The 18100-nt window shown below is 39.0% G+C and overlaps 2 protein-coding genes and 1 pseudogene across 2 annotated transcripts; all 3 read left to right on the plus strand.

Moving 5' to 3' along the window:
* Positions 1 to 557: 557 nt before the first annotated feature.
* On the plus strand, positions 558 to 4766 carry si:ch211-213o11.11 (probable G-protein coupled receptor). The gene is made up of 2 exons (XM_046029184.1): positions 558 to 679; positions 3224 to 4766. The coding sequence occupies exon 2, from the start codon at positions 3337 to 3339 to the stop codon at positions 4615 to 4617; it is 1281 nt and encodes a 426-aa protein (XP_045885140.1). The 5' UTR covers positions 558 to 679; positions 3224 to 3336; the 3' UTR covers positions 4618 to 4766.
* Positions 4767 to 11371: 6605 nt separating this feature from the next.
* On the plus strand, positions 11372 to 15373 carry zgc:172270 (uncharacterized protein LOC100136849 homolog). Its single transcript, XM_046028800.1, has 3 exons — positions 11372 to 11590; positions 13534 to 13721; positions 15223 to 15373. Exons 1-3 carry the CDS (start codon positions 11372 to 11374, stop codon positions 15371 to 15373), a joined length of 558 nt encoding a protein of 185 aa, XP_045884756.1.
* Positions 15374 to 17058: 1685 nt separating this feature from the next.
* Positions 17059 to 18100, plus strand: part of LOC123986851 — a 2643-nt pseudogene continuing 1601 nt past the window's right edge.

Genomic DNA, 18100 nt, shown 5'->3' on the forward strand with positions numbered 1-18100 from the left:
CTTCTGTTATCTTAGCTTGGACCCGTTCTTACGTCACCACGGTGAGGTACAGTAGGCCTATGCTCTCATGTCAGTTTTGTTTTGCCAAGAACCAACCCTGCTGCAGGTAGCAGTCGACTCCCAAAAGAGTACAACTGTTGTGAAATGAAGGTTTCTGTTACTTGGAGGGGAAAAATTTGCCTCCATTTAAACAAGAAAATAAAGTGAATGGACTGAACAAATCCAACCAATACGTCAGGGTATTTTTATCCTCTCAGAAGCTCTGGAGAGGAGGATAGAGCAGCATGTGTAAAGACCATGGAATAGTGGACAGTGTGTGACAGTCACGGCCACTGACTGATGAAAGAGCATGTGTGGGACATGGTTAATGTCAGTGGGTGGCGGTTTGACACAGTCTTCTCTTGAATATGATAATCACCAATTGCTGGCTCCTCCCCTCCGCCCCCCTGCTTTTACTCAGGCCAGCTGTGCTGTCTCAGTGGAAGCACAACACATCACCTCACTCTCGCTCTCTGGTAGATCTGAGCATCTACTGTTTGTATGGTAAATCACAGCAGAGTTCCTGAGCACTGAGTTTGGGGCCTTTGAAGGATTTAGGGAATCATCATGATTTGGGAGCTCTCAGCTTTACAAGACTCGGAGAAAACCTTTCGGAGGAGCCACTGCCAATTTTCAAAATGTAAGAGTTGCTTGTTAAAGTATTGTGTTAGTAAGCCTTTCTTTGATAATCAGTGGAGTTGATATCAAAGAATATGAACGCTCACATTATATTTGGAGAGTTTAATAATTAAGGAAAAAATACAGTAGACTTTTTCATGTTTTTCTCTACGTAATGTTATCACTCCAAGGTTTAATGGCATAATGGAATAAACAAGAGGCCTGAGAAGTACGGCGGAGGTACATGTGTTTGAGAATGTGGGAAGGACTTAGGGGGGACATTTGAGTCAACAAAATGTAAGGTCAGTGATACAACTTTGATTCTTATGGGCCTGGCATGCTGCTGTCTGGTGACATTTTGACCACTAATTGAACTAACACTAATTGTGGAAATTACATTAACACAAGAGCCTTAAGACTAGTACACTCTGAGGCAACTGATGTTATTATAAACCAGTGATATCTAAAGAAAGATTTCTGATAGTTTTGAACATGAACTTTTAGCATTATGGACGACAAACCAGAAAAAAAATTGTTGTAGTGACTCCTCCATTTTTGCAGCTGACCTTTACATAGTTACTCACGCTGTTCCTGGACAGGATAGGGGCTGTTGCTAATTGTCATTTTATTTTGATGTCTTAGGTGGAATCTGATATATCTTCTAAATGGACTATTACAATTTCAGCGTATTTATATTGGATATACAATAATGGAAATGTACTTCAATTTATCTAATATGATTATTTTGTCTTCTTTTATTCAATGTAACCGATGCTAATTGTATTGTATTAAATTCACATCATCATTTCTGAAATCTCATGTTAATTTAAATTACATCCACTAAAACAAATTCTGTTTTTTTCTACTCATTACAATAGACCATTTAGCCAGTGAAATCTTTGAGATATTTAATCCTTAATTTTACTTTTTCATTTGATATAAAATTTATGTTAATCACACTTCCATTACATTTAGCTGACGCTTTTATCAAAAGCTATACATGTCAGAGGTCACACGCCTCTGGAGCAACGAGAGGTTAAGTGTCTTGCTCAGGGACATAATGGTGGATGGGTCATAGTGGGGTACTGAACCAGGGTCTCTCACACCAAAGGCAGGTGTCTTATCCATTGCACCATCACTACCCTAAAGTGCATTCAAATTTATTATTAACATAATTAAGAAAGTCACGACAAAGGGTGGGATTATGGGGTTTCTCTGAACAGGGTAAAATGCGCTGTAACAGCAGCTTTGTAAGGGATAAAAACCTGCATAATTCCCTCATCCTCATTACAATGCAGATGTAATGTAATGTTAAACATTTTAATGATGACTTCTTTCTACTCAAAAAGTAGTAACACAGGAAAAACTACAGCAGAATCCACTGCATGTTTATCTGTTGAATTTACAGTACAAAAGGTTTCAGAGAACTAAACAAGCTGGAGATAACTAGTGGCTGAAAATAATCACCTCCTTCAGAAGTACAGTAAAACGTGGACTTAGCATATGCCGCGCTGAAACCGGAACATGATGGAAAATGAGGACACCCTTACATAATATGCATGAGAATGTACATGTACTAGTCCTTCCTGGGGATAAATCTCACTGCAAACGTGGCATGCCAATAGCTGTCCACCAGAGAAGATTACAGCGGGGTAAAGCATCAGTGGAGCCCTGGCAGCGAGCAATCACATGTATTTAGGACAGCTTCCTCCACATACATCATACATTTGAAACCTGATTGTAATGATTATCAGTGCAAGATGGCAGAAAGGCCCTATGTTTGTGTTTAATCAAAATATACTGTAAACATGTAATTCAGTCAGTGCTTTGTAGTTGTTTTTCAGAAAACAATTAAACAAGGATTGGGGGTCAAACTTGTCTTAACAAGAGGACTGCTCTTTGATGGTGCCGTGCAGGTCGACACTGAACACATATTAATCAATGCAGCCAGTTCTCTGCAGCTGGGCAAAACAAGCGCACTCATTATCTTTCATTTCAAGAAGAAGGGGACGGCTGGAGGAGAGACAGGGTGTCCTCCATGAATTATTCCTATTGATCATATCTGTCCCTCACTAAAAGAGAGAGAGCCTTCTTCAATATTCCCACAAAAGTGTAAATTTATTGTTTAACTTTCCAGTACCTTTAAGACATGTATGTGCGTGTTCTGTTGAAGGTTATGAGGCTGCAGTGAGGATCTCTGGGTGTTTATATTTACACATTTCATATCAGTAACTAGTGGTGGACTAAAAGGCAGGAGATCTAGCTGCTTCAATTTTGACCATTCTTTTAAAATGTGACTCATGAGTCCCCCAACTTTATAGAAGTGTAATGTTAAATTGCTTCAGTACCCCTTTAAAACAACTAAATGTGTTCATCCACCTTAATGAACTCAGAGAGAGTGAATATTGGATTTACGTTCATCAGGCGGAGACAAACATGACTCCAAATGAATGTGTATGTGTAAATCTGTTTGCTAACATGTTGATCAAACGTGATAATATGTTAGGGATGTGTTCGCAACTTGTTAAATATCCTGTTTTAATGGACTTTATTTTCTCTAACACAGGTGTGAAGAGTATTTCATTTGATGTCTGAAGGATCCTTCAACCTCATTTCTGAACAATGGGAGAGTCTGGAACACAGATGTGTACTTTTACTTTGGAACCTTTACTATGAACCATGGAGGACAACAGTCCATTTCTGACCCCTGAGTACAATGACAGCACCACCGTGTGGGCGCTGATGCCATCAGCTCCCAGCAGACAGCTGGGCACCCTTCCCAACCCACAGACACGCTTTAAGGATTTGACAGGGATATTTTTCATGGTGACCCTGAATGTTCTGGCACTTCTGGCCAACACTGCTGTTTTGGTTGTTGTCATTAAAGCACCTCATCTCAGGAAATTTGCCTTTGTGTGCCACCTGTGTGCAGTGGACCTGCTGTGTTCCATCTTGCTCATGCCCCTCGGGATTGTGTCCAGCTCTCCGTACTTTGCTGGTGTGGTGTTCACTGTGCTGGAGTGCCAGGTGTACGTCTTCCTCAATGTAACCCTCATAGCTGCCTCTATCTTCACCATCACAGCCATCAGTGTGGAGCGTTACTACTACATTGTCCACCCCATGCACTATGAGGTCAAGATGACGCTGAAGCTGACTGCTGCCGTGATAGTGATAGCGTGGGTGGCCTCTGCCGTGCTGGGGTTGTCCACAGTCTTTGGGTGGCAGTCCTACGGCAGCCTGAGCTCCATCAGTGCTGCACACTGCTCGCTGCATTGGAGCCACAATGACCACAGACAAGTCTTCTCGGTGCTCTTTACTGTCACCTGTTTCTGCCTGCCTGCTGTTGTGATTTTTGGTGTCTACTGTAATGTGTACAAGGTGGCCCGTATGGCTGCCCGCCAGCATGGACCTCTGCCCTTGTGGACAAACAGTCAACTGAAGCATCGCTCTGACTCAATAAACAGCCAGACTACCATCATCACAACACGCAACGCCCCCCGTCGGATTATGCGTGAGCGCACGTTTGGTGGAGGTAAAGCCGCTTTCACTCTGGTGGTTATTGTTGGCCAGTTTCTGATCTGCTGGTTGCCTTACTTTGCCTTCCACCTTCATATGACACTAGATCCATCACCCAAGATTCCTGATGACCTGGAGGATGCAGTCACCTGGCTGGCATATTCTTCCTTTGCTATTAACCCATTTTTTTATGGGCTTCTTAACCGGCAGATCAGGGAGGAACTTTGTAAGGTCAGGCGCTGCTACTCCGCCCGACCACTCGAGCTGGCTGTCTCCAGCCATGAGGGCTCAGGCAACGAAAACTTCCTGCAGTTCCTCCATAGGACCAGCTGCACAATAGAGACACGTGCAAGTTTTGCCATATCCAGTCCTCAAAGCACTCTGGATCAAGCTGGGCAAACTGGTTTCAGGATACCAGGACAGATCCCAGAAGAGTTCAATTAGATACCTCACTGTTGTGCCACAGCATTAGTAGCCTGTAGGGATATTACCATTAGCAACAAGATAAAAAATGATCCACAGGGGTTAACAGTAGTGACTGTTGCAATATGTCTGTAAACTTTATTTACATACAGTAAAAGCTAAGATACTGCTCCAAGAAATAAACACTCGCTTGTTTATGATTCTTGACACACTTTTTATCTTTTTATCTACAGAAGACACTCAGAAACAATAATGGAATATAATGCAAATGGACATAGTTTCTTAAATTCAATTATTGTTACTGTATTTGTAGTTATACTGTTAGTAATACATTTATTTTTATTGGCTACTAAAGTACAGTCCGTGTTGATCTGCAATCAGCACAGCTCTTTTATTAAAAAGTTAGAAATACAAATATCACATTATACTTGAATAGTAAGTGATGACAAAATAATCAATACACAGATCTTAACACTTTCTCAGAATTTAGGGTTTTACAGTGAGGATGAGTCATCTATTTTTCGTAAGGTATTTAGACTACTTATTTTTATATGATGTATCAATGTAGCAGCAACATTATTTGTTCAAGTTGTTGTATTTATGTTGCAGGAATTTATGTAAACTGTATTTATTGTACTCAAGGGAAACATCACTTTTTGTTAAAAAATATATTGTTTCTTAATTCTTTAAATGTGCAAATGAACACTGAATACTTTGATCACTTCTGTAGAGGAAATAATCATACCGTACATCACAAGGAATCAATATTTTGACATTTTCCTTGCACATTGGTCTATACTAAACCGATTAAATGTCTCCCTCTTGCAAGACGGTTCAAGAAATAAATATGGCAGTTAATTATGTATTTTTTCCACAGCAGAGAATAATTTACTATACACTATTAATTGATAATGAATAATCTTACAGCCTGTAACAGTGAAGATGCAGCCGGGTGATCAGACTGTCCCGTAACCATGAACCAGATCAACAGCCTGCTTCCCCATTAAAAATCCCTCACGGGTCCTGTCAAAGTATCCTTGAGCTCACTCTCTGTAAGTCTGTAAAAATTAAAGTCCTATCTCTCTCTGATCACAAAAAGCACAAAGGTGGCATCTGAAACAGTAACTTGGTACCTTCATGTGCACCTTTTTGTTTGTCAATTTTGCAGACAAGCTTTGACCCTCTGGGTCCTGACCTCTGTGTCATTCCTTGTGTCTGTGAAAAGCCTGTCTGAGCCCAGTTTACGCAAGATTATGTGATGAGAACATGCCATTTCATAACAGCTGAAGTGGTTGTCTCTAATATCCCCGTTAATGTGTGTGCACTGGCAGATTAATGAAAAAAATCTATATTTACATACATGTTTCTATGAGCATTACCTACTTGTCAAATACTGTACACATACAATTATGGTATATACAGTTTGTTCTTGTTAAAGTAGGTTAATCATTAATGTCCTTCACAGATCAATCAGTGAAGACAGATGATAAAATGTTGATGTATTTATGTTGAATATGTTGAGAGAATATGCAACTCTCGCTTACAGGTTAGATTTAAGATACCACTGGTTTAATAACAAATAAAAAGAGAAGCATGCTGAGCTAAAATCAGTAGGCAAATAAACACATTCAACAGAGAAATGTGTAAAAAATATCACCTACTTTGCTGTCTATAGAGGTACTGATGCTGCTTGTCACTGGAATGTCAGTGAAGAGAAAAATAACAATTGGAGGAATGAGAACTATATGTGACTGTGTACTGACAGGCAGGAGAAAAGGCATCCCACACACATTCATACAAACTGAAATCGTAAAAGCACGAGGTGAAGTACTTTGTAGACATCCGGAGATGTGAAAAGCAAGATAACAATGTGCCAATGTTATAGTCCCTGGCTGTAAACACATTCAAGTAAGTGCTGTAGAGTACAAATACAGTGTGCAAATATGATATGACACTTGCATGGAAGTTTATGGTACACAAACAAATACTGTAAACATAAATCGACTCTCTCATACACACTGACATACACAATGACAATAGTTATCAGCTTCACTACAATTTTGAGATGTTTTTTTAAAGGATAACATGAGGTAAATGAGGTAAAACAGTTTTGACTGCACTCTTAATGTTCACTTTAGTCAATTCTTAAATATTGTCTTTACATTAGTGATTACAAACTCATGATGTGCTCCCAAACATTGTTCAAACCTGCAGAGCTTTATTGTAAATTGCAGTACAGTCCCAAACGTTTGCAATGGTACCAAATATGTTTAGCTTCTTAAATCTTGGGTTGGAATATTTCACTCAGCGTAAACATCATATAGCTTCACTGAGATAGTGCAGAATAAGATTATTAATTTAAGGAAGCTGGATGTTAAGGGATCATAAGGAAGTGTCATGGAAAGATTCAGAACATTTTGTAGGCTACTCCATTAAAAATCCATCTGCTCAAAAAGAAACCAAGATATACTCAATCACATAATCAAGTTTTTACCCCTCTTAGCTTTTAAATACTATATACTGTACGTATACTGATAAGAAAAGGGGCAATAAGGTTGATAACAATACAGTTCAAAGAACTGACTGCCTGTTTCATCACCAATCTTCCAAAGTGTGTCATTCAATCTAATGAATATTTTAGCCTGAGCAGTCTTCATAAGGTGCTAATTAAAGTGAAGGACCTCCCACCCCAGTGACGGCTCTTCTTAAATGAAGACAGTCACATCAACTGTGCGTCTCTTTTGCTAAGCATATGTATTGTGGATCAAACACACTCTCCCAGTCTCCATGGAAAACACAAATTCATGGCTTGAGCTTAATGGTAGGCCTGAATCAGAAAAGACCTAATGTTCTTCTGTGTGCTATACCATGTGCTGATGAGCCTCTCTGTTGCTGCACAGGCAGTGATAATGAGAGCGCCACTCTTGAAGAATCAAAGGGAGAAGGTGTGACTGATGGTGCTGTCTGACGGAGTGAAGCATATTATTTAATCAGACCTTTCCTCAGTCATTAACAGCCAGTTTTTTTCAGTAGTATGTGGCTATTTTGGCATTCTTGTTGAATTTGTACTGTTGTGAACATTTCAATAAAAAAGGGATCCTGTTATATAATGTTAGCTCAAATGCCTTGATGTAAAAGTGTTGGCCAAAAAATAAGGACAGCATTTTGCAGTATCTGCTTCACTGATATAAAGCAAAAACAACCACATAATAATTACTCATGGAACAAACACTGATTCAACCACTTGGCAGTAAATTGAAGTCAAATCAGAGTTGGTGCTGCTGTCAACCAATTAGCTGTTAACATCTGCATATAGTTTGAAGCTTTCTTATTTTAGATATTTTTAATCCTTCTCAGAGAAGATCTGAAATGTCTGGACGGTACAATTTTTTTTCCCCAAGCATCTCAAATATAAGGGAAGACTGATTTAGCTGCTTTTATTGACCTAATTCATAGAAGACATCATTTCGTGTCCACATGAAAGTGTAATGATGTGATACTAAAAACTGATCTGCAGCTGGTTCAGATGGGGATTTTGTACAGAGAACGCAGCGCTAAAAATAAATATATTTCATCTTTTTAATGCTATGGTGTTAGATAGGAAGCACTGAATTGGTGATTGCGTTGTTAACTAGACATGACAAATAATCAGACTGACCTATTGTACTGAAAACAGCTGGACTGACAGGTGCTGAGCAGGAACTCTGTCATCGCTAACATCCCTCATGCCCCAAATAAGCTGCTGCTGTCGGGATCAGAGGGTATATGAATCGTGGAGTTAAATCAAAGCGCTAGTTAAAATAGACACACACTTCCGCCACTCAGCCATATGATTGTGATTAACATGTATATGTGGTCTGAGGCAGCAGTTCTCACCTCTTTGGGCCTGCAAAACTAACATCTATACATGCAACACCTGTTACACATACAGAGATGTTACAAAATCTATTATAATTATATAAGATATAAAATGTATAGTTTGCATTATGCACATTGCATTCGTGTTTTGTCTTATATAAAGTGCACTCATACAAATTCTGGATTATCGTCACATTATGTTGTTGTGCTGAGAAAGGTTCTTGTGCATTAAAGGCCCTGAAAACCTGTTTTCTACACGTTGAATATGTGTGGCTGTGTCACATGAGAGAGAGGGAAAAGCTGATGTCACTTCCTTTATTTTTAATCACGATAGAAGGACCCAGAGTCAAAGAATTCAGCTGAAATATATTTAGTGTTGTAGAAAAATCTCAAAATTTCCCTGTCCATTGTAATGGCAGAAAATTGTTTCCTCTTTCATTTAATCCTTTATGCATGTTCTTTTAATATTATTATTATTGCTACTGTTATTATGTCTTATAGATATATATGTGTTGTGTTTTTTTATCCTTAACCTTTCCTTCTTCTAAACTCCTTACATCGGTTTATCCACATTTAGTAGGGTTTAGGTCAGACCTATGAGATTGTTTTGGTGTTTTCCTTTCTTGCTGTTCCTCTCCTTTGCTTGAATGTGCATTCAAGGACGGGAGAGGATCGCTGTTCCCCAAAACAACCTAGACTGTGTAAATGATTTTGCATCCCTTTGCTCTGGGCCAGACGGCCAAAGCGGCACGGGTGTAGACTGGCTGATTATGTGTAGTACTTTTCTGTTTATTCTCTGTTATCAATAAATTCTTCAAAGACAATGGTTGGTTGTTACTCAGTTATTTGCTTAATCCCTCACCAGCAATATACAATTTCTGTGACATCTAGTAACTTTAATTGCTACCTCCCCAAAATCCTACGACGTCTTGGAGTAATCATGAGATGGAACGATGACTACAATGAGGTGAAATGTGCCACCCCTTACTTTCACACACTCCAGTGATCTCACCTGTGCAGCCACGGACACAAACAAACCCCATCTGTCGAGGTGTGCAGTCCATTAGCATGCCAACGTCTCCGGCACAGACACAGCAAGACCTCTTTCATCAATACACTGTCTACAACCAGCAGGCAGAAAGGTTCATTACCATGGAGACCTTGCAATGGTCATCGTACAGTAGCTCACTGGCAGGTGGAAATCTGAACAGATGTGCAGTTTGTTATGTACTTGGTAGTACTTTATTCAACCTAGTGTGATCGTTCTGCCTTTTTGATAAGAAAACTTTTCCAGTCCATGTTTGGTTCTCTTAGAATGATTTACCAGTGGTGCATAGGTCAAACTCTTGGACTTAGGCCTATATACTGTATCACCTAAATTTAATTTGGAAGATATTTGAGATTTGCACATGGACAAGATGAGTATTATGAGCTGAGAACATTTCTGTATGGGGTACGTTGTATATTAACATTATTTTCTCAGATTATCACGTTGCCAGCTGCTGTGCTGGGACCTTTTAATAGCAGTGAGGATGACTTAATGGGTCCAAAGGTTGACAGAATTGGAATTTTTTTTTTTCTTAAAAGCATGTTATGAAACACACTTAACACCAGACAGAGTGCAGAGGCCTGAGAAAGCTCTTCAAACTATCTGGGCCTTGAGGAGGACATTGTGATAATATGCAATATATCCTCCACATTGTGACTGAAGCTGGGAAGAGCAAACCAAGGCAGGGTTATGCGGCATCACAGCTGAACAATTAACTGGTTTCTGTGAGGAACAGTATGGAAATAATTGCTAAAAGGAGGGTACTCTGAACTTTTGGGAAGAGCAGTTGTTTTCTCAATCGCAGAGGACGTGGTGGATTTTGTGTCCGCCACGTAGGTCATAAAGGTGCATTTTGCCATGTAAGGACAACTGGTGCTCTGTGCTAGGGGTTTATTCTCCTCAGCAAAATCAGCTAGAAACTAATTGGATCAATAAGTCTGTTTTAAGAAACAGAATAGACTCGAATTTTGCCTTAGCTCTTACCTTCACTTTATTCTACATCAAAACAAAACAAACACAAAAGCAAAACTATGGTTAAATGGGAAATGTGCAAAAAGGACGAATGGCTAGGATATCTGGTAAACAGAGTGAGAGTTTTGTTATGTTTTCCATATTTTTTTGGCAATTTCTAATTCTATTCCTGTTGTTTGATTTGGATGCCATGATTAAGTTTTAACTTGGAGTACACCATCTTAAATTAAATTTATTAGTATCTAAATCATTAATCATTATTAATAATGCTTCCCCGCTTCCAATCACAATCCAATCTTGCATACTGGTGGTTATTAGGTCAGTTTTGCCCACAAGAACAGGGCATAGGCACATCTGGCTGCTCTGAGAAGTGACTTAATTTCCATTACAGGCCAGAAGGAGGCAGCATTGTATTGCAAGTCAACCCCTTTTCTGACATGAAGACAATTCTTTTGAGTACAAATTTGACTTTAGTTTTAATTAAATCCTATAATCTGTAGGGAAAGTTTACCTGTATCATTTACTACTTTTCATAATCCAGTTGGAAGTTACATGACGTGCTCGCACAATGTTAGTTTTTTATCAGTGCTGTCTTGCTTGCAGATTTGCCTCACATTGTATGTTTCTGTATGATTGCATTCCCAGTAGGCTGTATCAGTGTATACAGAACCATCTCCGTGCTCAGAGTATTTATATCCCCCACTCACACAGCACAGGAAAATGATCTTCACTTGAAAGACCATCTGCAAATACCATCCAGGGCACTGTAATGTTCCCAATATAACTTCACTGCCAGCTGAGGGGTCCGGTCAGCGACCTCAGTCTGAGCTGTAAGGGAAGTGACAGGCACCAACTCTGCTCGCCGGATTGTGTTTTCTTCACGTTTGGAAGGACACCATGATGAAAGGGGAAGATTCAGAGGAAATAGAGATTGACTTGGGGGACTCCAGTGACCCTGATGAATTTGATAATGGGGAGGAACCTCAGATGCTGTGGAAGGCCCCTCCTGCTTTGGAAGAAGAGGAAAACATTCACACATCTACCCTAGTGGAAATCAGTGATACCAAACCTCTGATTAATGTCAGAGACCCTCGTGGTATCAATGACTGCCTCAAGGTATTGCCTTCTTATGCATTGGCTCTATTGAACATTGTTTTATGGACAATCTGTGCAATTGTCACATGCAGTGAAATAGCTGATAATAAAATCACTCAAAATTACTGGCATGTAGAACCAAGAAACTATCTGAATGGCGCTGCGTGAGTAGCGACGTGCAGTACTGGTCTATCTATGTTTTACAAATGTAATATTAGAAAGAGCCCTGGCCCTGACAGGATAACTTGTAAATTTCTTAAAGTTTGTGCAGATCAATTACATTTTTACCAATAATTTTAACCAGGGCCGGCCCTGGCAATGTTGGCGAGATTTTCAAACGCAAGCCAAGTCAGTAATCATGGTCAATAATGAATAAATGTTATCTGCATACTTGTCAATCTCAACATCTTAGCCTAAATTAGGAGACCAAACCTATTCCCCTCCAGAAACTGTGTGTCAACCCAGAGACTGATTTCTTGTTTGTCGCAGATTTCCTGAAATGCAAGACCAGTGGTTTAGTTTCAATAGTGGAGATGACTCAAATGAAGAGGAGGGTCTGGGGGTCCTCCCCCAGAAAAATTTAAGCACTAGGGACTTCTGGTGACACTTCTGGAAACGTTTTCATTTATGTAAAGGGGAACACAAAATTCAGGCAGCAGGTGACAATTCAAAATATAAAAAATGTATAGAATATAATGCAGTGAGGCTTTCAGACATTCTGTAGCTATTGCTTTTAAATAGCCAATATTTCTCCTGTAGATCAACTTTTCAAATTTAATAAAATCCCTGCTGAGTCAGGACACATGCAGGCATGATTCAGTCTTCACTTCTCTTTTGTGTCTTTTGCATGGGGGTGTGGCACCAACTCCTGTTTTAGCAGGTTTGCTCATGTTCAAAACTTTCTGCACATTCAGAATCTCTCCCACATCTGTGTTCTCTGACAAAAAAGACGTAATATTAAGACACTAACGTCGTCATTTGATGAGAATTCATAAGATCTTTTAAGTCTACGCTCTGCTGTGCATTACTTATTGCTCCGCTGGAATTATCCCCTTTAGACCATTTGAACAACTTTGTTGATTTGTGTGACCACCACTTCTTGAAGTTAAATGTCCTTAAAACTAAAAACATGGCCCCAGACTTCAGGAAAACTCCCTACTCAACCTCTCCAACAATAAAGGGCTCACCTATTGAGACAGAGAGTGTTACAAGTATCTAGGAACATTTATTGACAAAAACTTGAACTTTGACCATAACACTTCTGCTGTCTACAAGAAGGGTCTTCAGAGGCTTCATTTTATGCGCAGACTGAATACCTTTAATGTGGACAAAACTTTGATGTCTCTATTTTATAAATCTTTTATTGAATCAATTTTAACTTTTTGTTGCATAGCTGGGAATCTTACAGTGGAAAGCAAAAATAAACTGTCTAACACTGTTAAGGTGGCCAGTAAAATACTTAGCACTCAACAGCTTTCCTTGGCATACATCTATAAAAGACAAGGACTATCACAGCCAGCTCTGACCACTCTCTCTTGGAGGAATTTGTTTTTCTCTCCTCTGAGTGAAGATACAGATTGCCCAAAATAAAAACTAACAGATACAAATTTTCCTTTGCACTCACAGCAATTAATGCCCTAAATTTGCACTGAGCCTGCTCAGAAGCACCCTACAGCATTGAGGCTACCATCTCAACTTTTTGAGTACTTTTAGACTTTAGACGAACAAATAGATGTTGTATACGATATCTTTTTTTTGTTCATGTCTCACGTATGTCTGTTTTAACCCTATTGCAAATCAAATTTCTCCTGGTGGGACAATAAAGATTGAATTGAATTGAACTGGCTGATTGCACTGTCCTCCAGTAGATATACTTTATTTAAGGTGTGAATTAAGTCCAACAGGAATATGACTTAGCGGTTCACCTCTGTAGCATCAGCACCACTTTCTCTTTGCTTCTCCAGGTGACGTTTGAGGATGTGATTGCTGAGCCGGTGTCTGTGCGAAGTGGGGACAGAGTATGGATCTGGAGTAATGCCCTGTTTGAGGTGTCTAGGGTTTGGATCTACAGGATAGTCACAGTGCTTCTGGCAATTCCCATGTCAATTATCTCTGGTTTCCTCTTCGCAATCCTCAGCTGCTTCCACATCTGGTAGGTTTAGATCACACCTTCCTGCAGATATTATGGGGACAGCATGTAACATGTTTTGCTACACAGATAGGTTAGGTGTAATTTGTCCAGGATTTGAAATATCCAGCTCTGAAATTTCTGCCCCCACCACCAATAACATGGGGGTGAATAAGTGTTTGTTTGTGGTGCTCACATCCCAAACAAGCAGGCTGTACTTATGCAAAATGGTGCTTTGAACTGAATGCTAACACCAGCATGCTAACATGCACACAATGACAATGCTAAAAGGCTGATGATTTGCAGTATCATGTTTACCATGTTCACCCTTTTAGTTTAGTGTGTCAAGGCAATCCATGTGATAGTTGTTGAGATATATCAGTCAGACTCGAAGTGGTAGATTGACCAACCAACTGCCATGTTGCAATCATGGCTAAAAATTCCAATCAACAGCAATGTGTGGACAATCCACAGATCACACTGTCAACCTTTTTTGTCACAAAAGAATAGAAAAATCACCTATTCAGTACATGAATTATAATGTATTTTATTTCATTTAGTAATGCTGCTTTGGACTCTGGTGAAAATGTTGATCTATGTCTGTCTATTTATTTATTTATTTATTAATATATTAGGCTATGTTTATTATGAAAGATGATTTTATTTCAAACTTGTACTAATCTACAGGTCTCACAATTGCCCCATGGCAATAAATAAAGTGTTCTGAAATTGAAATTGAGTATTGGGATGGGGAAGTGTCCACAAAAAGATGGATGTCATTTGATCTTGCCAACAGCTAAACAGACCCCGAAACCCCAGGAGATTAAATACGCCTCTAAAACATCTGTATTGGGATATTCTCTTTCCATCAATTTTACAAAAATAGTTCAGTTCAGTTACTACTCCATCTGTGAAAACAGTCAAATAATGTCTTCTGTTGTTGGTAGGAGCTTTTGAAAGTTTGAAAAATGATAATGAAACAATGTCATCAGTAATACGAAGTGGTTTGATAAGGAACAGGAATGGAAAAACACTAAGTTGGCAAAAATGAGTAGTTTTGGAAAATAAGAGTTACGTTTATTTAATTGTTAGTGATGAAATTCTGATTCGATTATACAGCATTAAGAAATGTGTTTAAATGAAAGTCTGTACCCAGAGAGGGCAGTTTGCTGTTTACCTGTATGTGTGACCAAGTGTGACCGCCGCACTTGGACCCATATTGTTGCCTATTGCCTATTGTTGCCTTAAAGGACATAATGTGTGAAATTAACTGTGAAATGACTTAAGAACCAAGAAGGGTTCAAATCCTGATTCAAACCAAAATTATGAAATAATAAAATTAGAAAACAGTTTAAAATCTTAAAAGTAAAATACTTTCTCTCAGTTCCCTGTCCACACTGCTTCAGAAGACACATATTGAACATGTTGAACTTAAACTGGCTGCATGGCTGAGACTAAGAAAATGTCTTTCTTTATGTAATTTTGATGATTTTCTTTGTAAAATCTGTGTTTCTTTCTATGACAGGATGGTTGGTCCTTGTGTCCAGTGTATCTTTATTGGCACACGCTGGCTGCAGAGCCTGTGGACCATTGTGCTTAGCATCATTCTGCGTCCCTTCTTCAAGAGCGCTGCAAGATGCTGTGGAGGTTTCAGTATTCACCTGGCCAAAGAATGAGAGTCATACATCTGCACTGGGATTGTTCAATATGCGCACAAGTGCACTGGTGTTCTAGTGGACTGAGCTGAAGTGTGCGTTGATATTTGAGTCTTTAATATTTAATTCATAATAAAATGTTTATAATTACATGTTTTTCACAGTCAAGATAGCTTTGGTCAAAGTCCAAAGTATTTGCTGGCCCTTTTTAATGATTTTAACGGCTTACAACTGCTTACTTACTTGTGACATTTTTAAAGATTAATTGTGACCTGACAGTGACAAAAAGAAGGAGATGTAATTCTTACTTTCATCCTCCCCTAAGTGAAATCGCTCTGGAGAGACCAAATAGAGGATCAGACTTCTTAAAAACTGGGATCAGTGTAAGAAAATGGAGTCTCTAAAATAACTTCCGTTCCAGTGATTGATTTGATGAAAATGAAACTGCTGAAAGTGAACCTTTTGGTTGAATGCAGCACATCATAAAGGTTACGCCTCTGGATTAGTATTTACAATTTGGAGTAATTTCATCATAATTAATTATGCTATTTGAATGTTGTATAGTCTTTATGTCATAATACTTGGGTTAAGAGTTATGTATATTTTTTTTACATTTTATGCTGTAGTTTAGAGTTAAAGCTCAATGAACATAAATGTACAACTACTAGGATCTAATTTTAATTGTAGTTAAGCTGCTGACACCTAAGAATATTTAGTTCTGCAGAAAAGAAGACCCACTTATCTTAGATATATTCTGAGGAAATGGCAATAAAAGCTACGGATTCAAGTATTTGACTGTTAAAATGAAAAATATATTTCTCTATACAGAAAACATTATCATTGTGGTGGCAGAGGGTTTAATCTGGATTAGTATTGCATCCTACAGACATGTTATATCCTATATATGAGTTAGGAAACAAAATCTACCTCCAAAGAACTATGAAGCCATTACAGCAATTGTAACTCATTAATTCTCCACATTGTAATGATAAAACAGATATTAAAATCATTGTCACCACCATTGTTACACCACTATTGCATGGATAATATGAAGGTCAGCAGGACTGGGCTTATAGTGATTTGTAGGCTTTACAATATAATGACCATTTATTCAGGGTCAATTGTTTTAAGCTTGAAAGCAAATGTTCTTGCGAAGTTGTGTATTTAGTGAGATAGGCTTTATATAGGTTTATATGAGCAACCTTCGAGTATTACTTTTTTCTTTAATTTCGTGTGTGTGGATGGAAATTAATAAAACATCCTACATGATCTCACCATATATCATGCATGTATGTACTGATTATTCATTGTGCAGTATAGCATCTTCTTACGTCGGTGTAAAATGCAACATGAGCCTGCTTCCCTGTTTGAGAAATGCTGTAAGTCACAGTGCGACGTGTCACATTTCTACAAAAGAATGGACAATGCTATTGTGTGTGTCCATATACTTGATGTGGTATGTCAGCAGTGCCTTCTGTATCTTTGACAGTTTGAGGTAGTCACCGCTGGCAGCTGCCTGCTGGCATTCCTGCATTGGAATAACATTGAATGGTGTTTCAGTTCATAAACTGCCACTCCCCTCTGCTGCCCTCTGGGGCTTTGACTGCAGCCATACACCCATCTCTCATTCCGGCCCCTGTTGCTTCATTATCTCAGCTTCGGCTTGTGCATCGTCCTTTAATCAAAGAGCAGGGCCATGGACATGGATGCACACTGAAATTAACCACAGACAGGAGCCGATGATCAATCTCACCAACAGGGACCTCAAGCAAATCAACAAGGATGTGGTCAAGGTGAAAATAATTAATATTTACTTTCTTGCTGAGATGAATCAAGCCTTGATCGTGTGTGTGGATAAAAATGCTATCAAAAATAGCTATTAACAATATTAGGTGTTGGAAATACAGGACATCTGAAGGAGCAGCTAGGAGGTTTATGGATACAAAAAGTTTGAGCTACAGCATGAAGTGCATTCAATAAATAGGCTTCAAATAATTCTGACCTAACAATGGGTCATGGTTGACTTATTGATTTGTGAGTGCTGACATGCACAACAGATTAGGTCTTTGCTAAAATACTTACTTTCTAGACATGCTGTTGTTGTGATGTTAGCTATAGTAGCAGGAGAGGTGAGTATCGGTGTCTGGAGCTGGTGTGCTGGCTCTGGGACCCATTGGCGTAAATCTCATCTAACAGTAGGGGGAGGCAATAAACATAAAATTTCTGAAGGGGACACAAATAATACAGGCAAAATTGTTCTTGTGTAGGATAGGTGTACACAAAGGAGAGTCTTACTACTATTAGTGTAGCATATTTACCGTGATGTTACCAAATTGATGACTTTTTGTATTTACTTGTTGTTTTTCTTTTCTTTTTGCCAGGATTAATTTATTAACGACTCCGCATCATCTGCATTATAGACAAAAGAATCAGTTCAACCAATGTCTCAAGTGCAATCGCTTTGCTAGCCTACTTAACATTACTGGATTTCCACAACTACTGAAGGATTCTTTTCTCCCACCGGACTCCTGTGAGAGGGAAAGCAGTCCCCCATTTCTTGAGGACTCAAGAGGACTCAAAATGTTTCTAAACTTAAAATGCACTTTTATTGCATTTGCATAATTTTACTACTTACACAATTATTCTAAGTATCGTTATATTATTTATTGTTTTTTAGGGGGAGACAACCCTCAGATAGGAGGGTTCCTGACCCCCCCCCCCCCCCCCCCCCCCCCCCCCCCCCCCCCC

The sequence above is a fragment of the Micropterus dolomieu genome, linkage group LG18 (assembly GCF_021292245.1).
Source record: "Micropterus dolomieu isolate WLL.071019.BEF.003 ecotype Adirondacks linkage group LG18, ASM2129224v1, whole genome shotgun sequence".
Lineage (NCBI taxonomy): Eukaryota > Metazoa > Chordata > Actinopteri > Centrarchiformes > Centrarchidae > Micropterus > Micropterus dolomieu.

What these genes read in the sequence shown, in the direction of transcription:
- si:ch211-213o11.11 (XM_046029184.1), top strand. Translation starts at nt 3,337, where the DNA reads ATGGAGGACAACAGTCCATTTCTGACCCCTGAGTACAATGACAGCACC.
- zgc:172270 (XM_046028800.1), top strand. Translation starts at nt 11,372, where the DNA reads ATGATGAAAGGGGAAGATTCAGAGGAAATAGAGATTGACTTGGGGGAC. An exon ending in GTATCAATGACTGCCTCAAG is followed by an intron (nt 11,591 to 13,533) that starts GTATTGCCTTCT and finishes TTGCTTCTCCAG; the next exon opens with GTGACGTTTGAGGATGTGAT. An exon ending in CTCAGCTGCTTCCACATCTG is followed by an intron (nt 13,722 to 15,222) that starts GTAGGTTTAGAT and finishes TTTCTATGACAG; the next exon opens with GATGGTTGGTCCTTGTGTCC.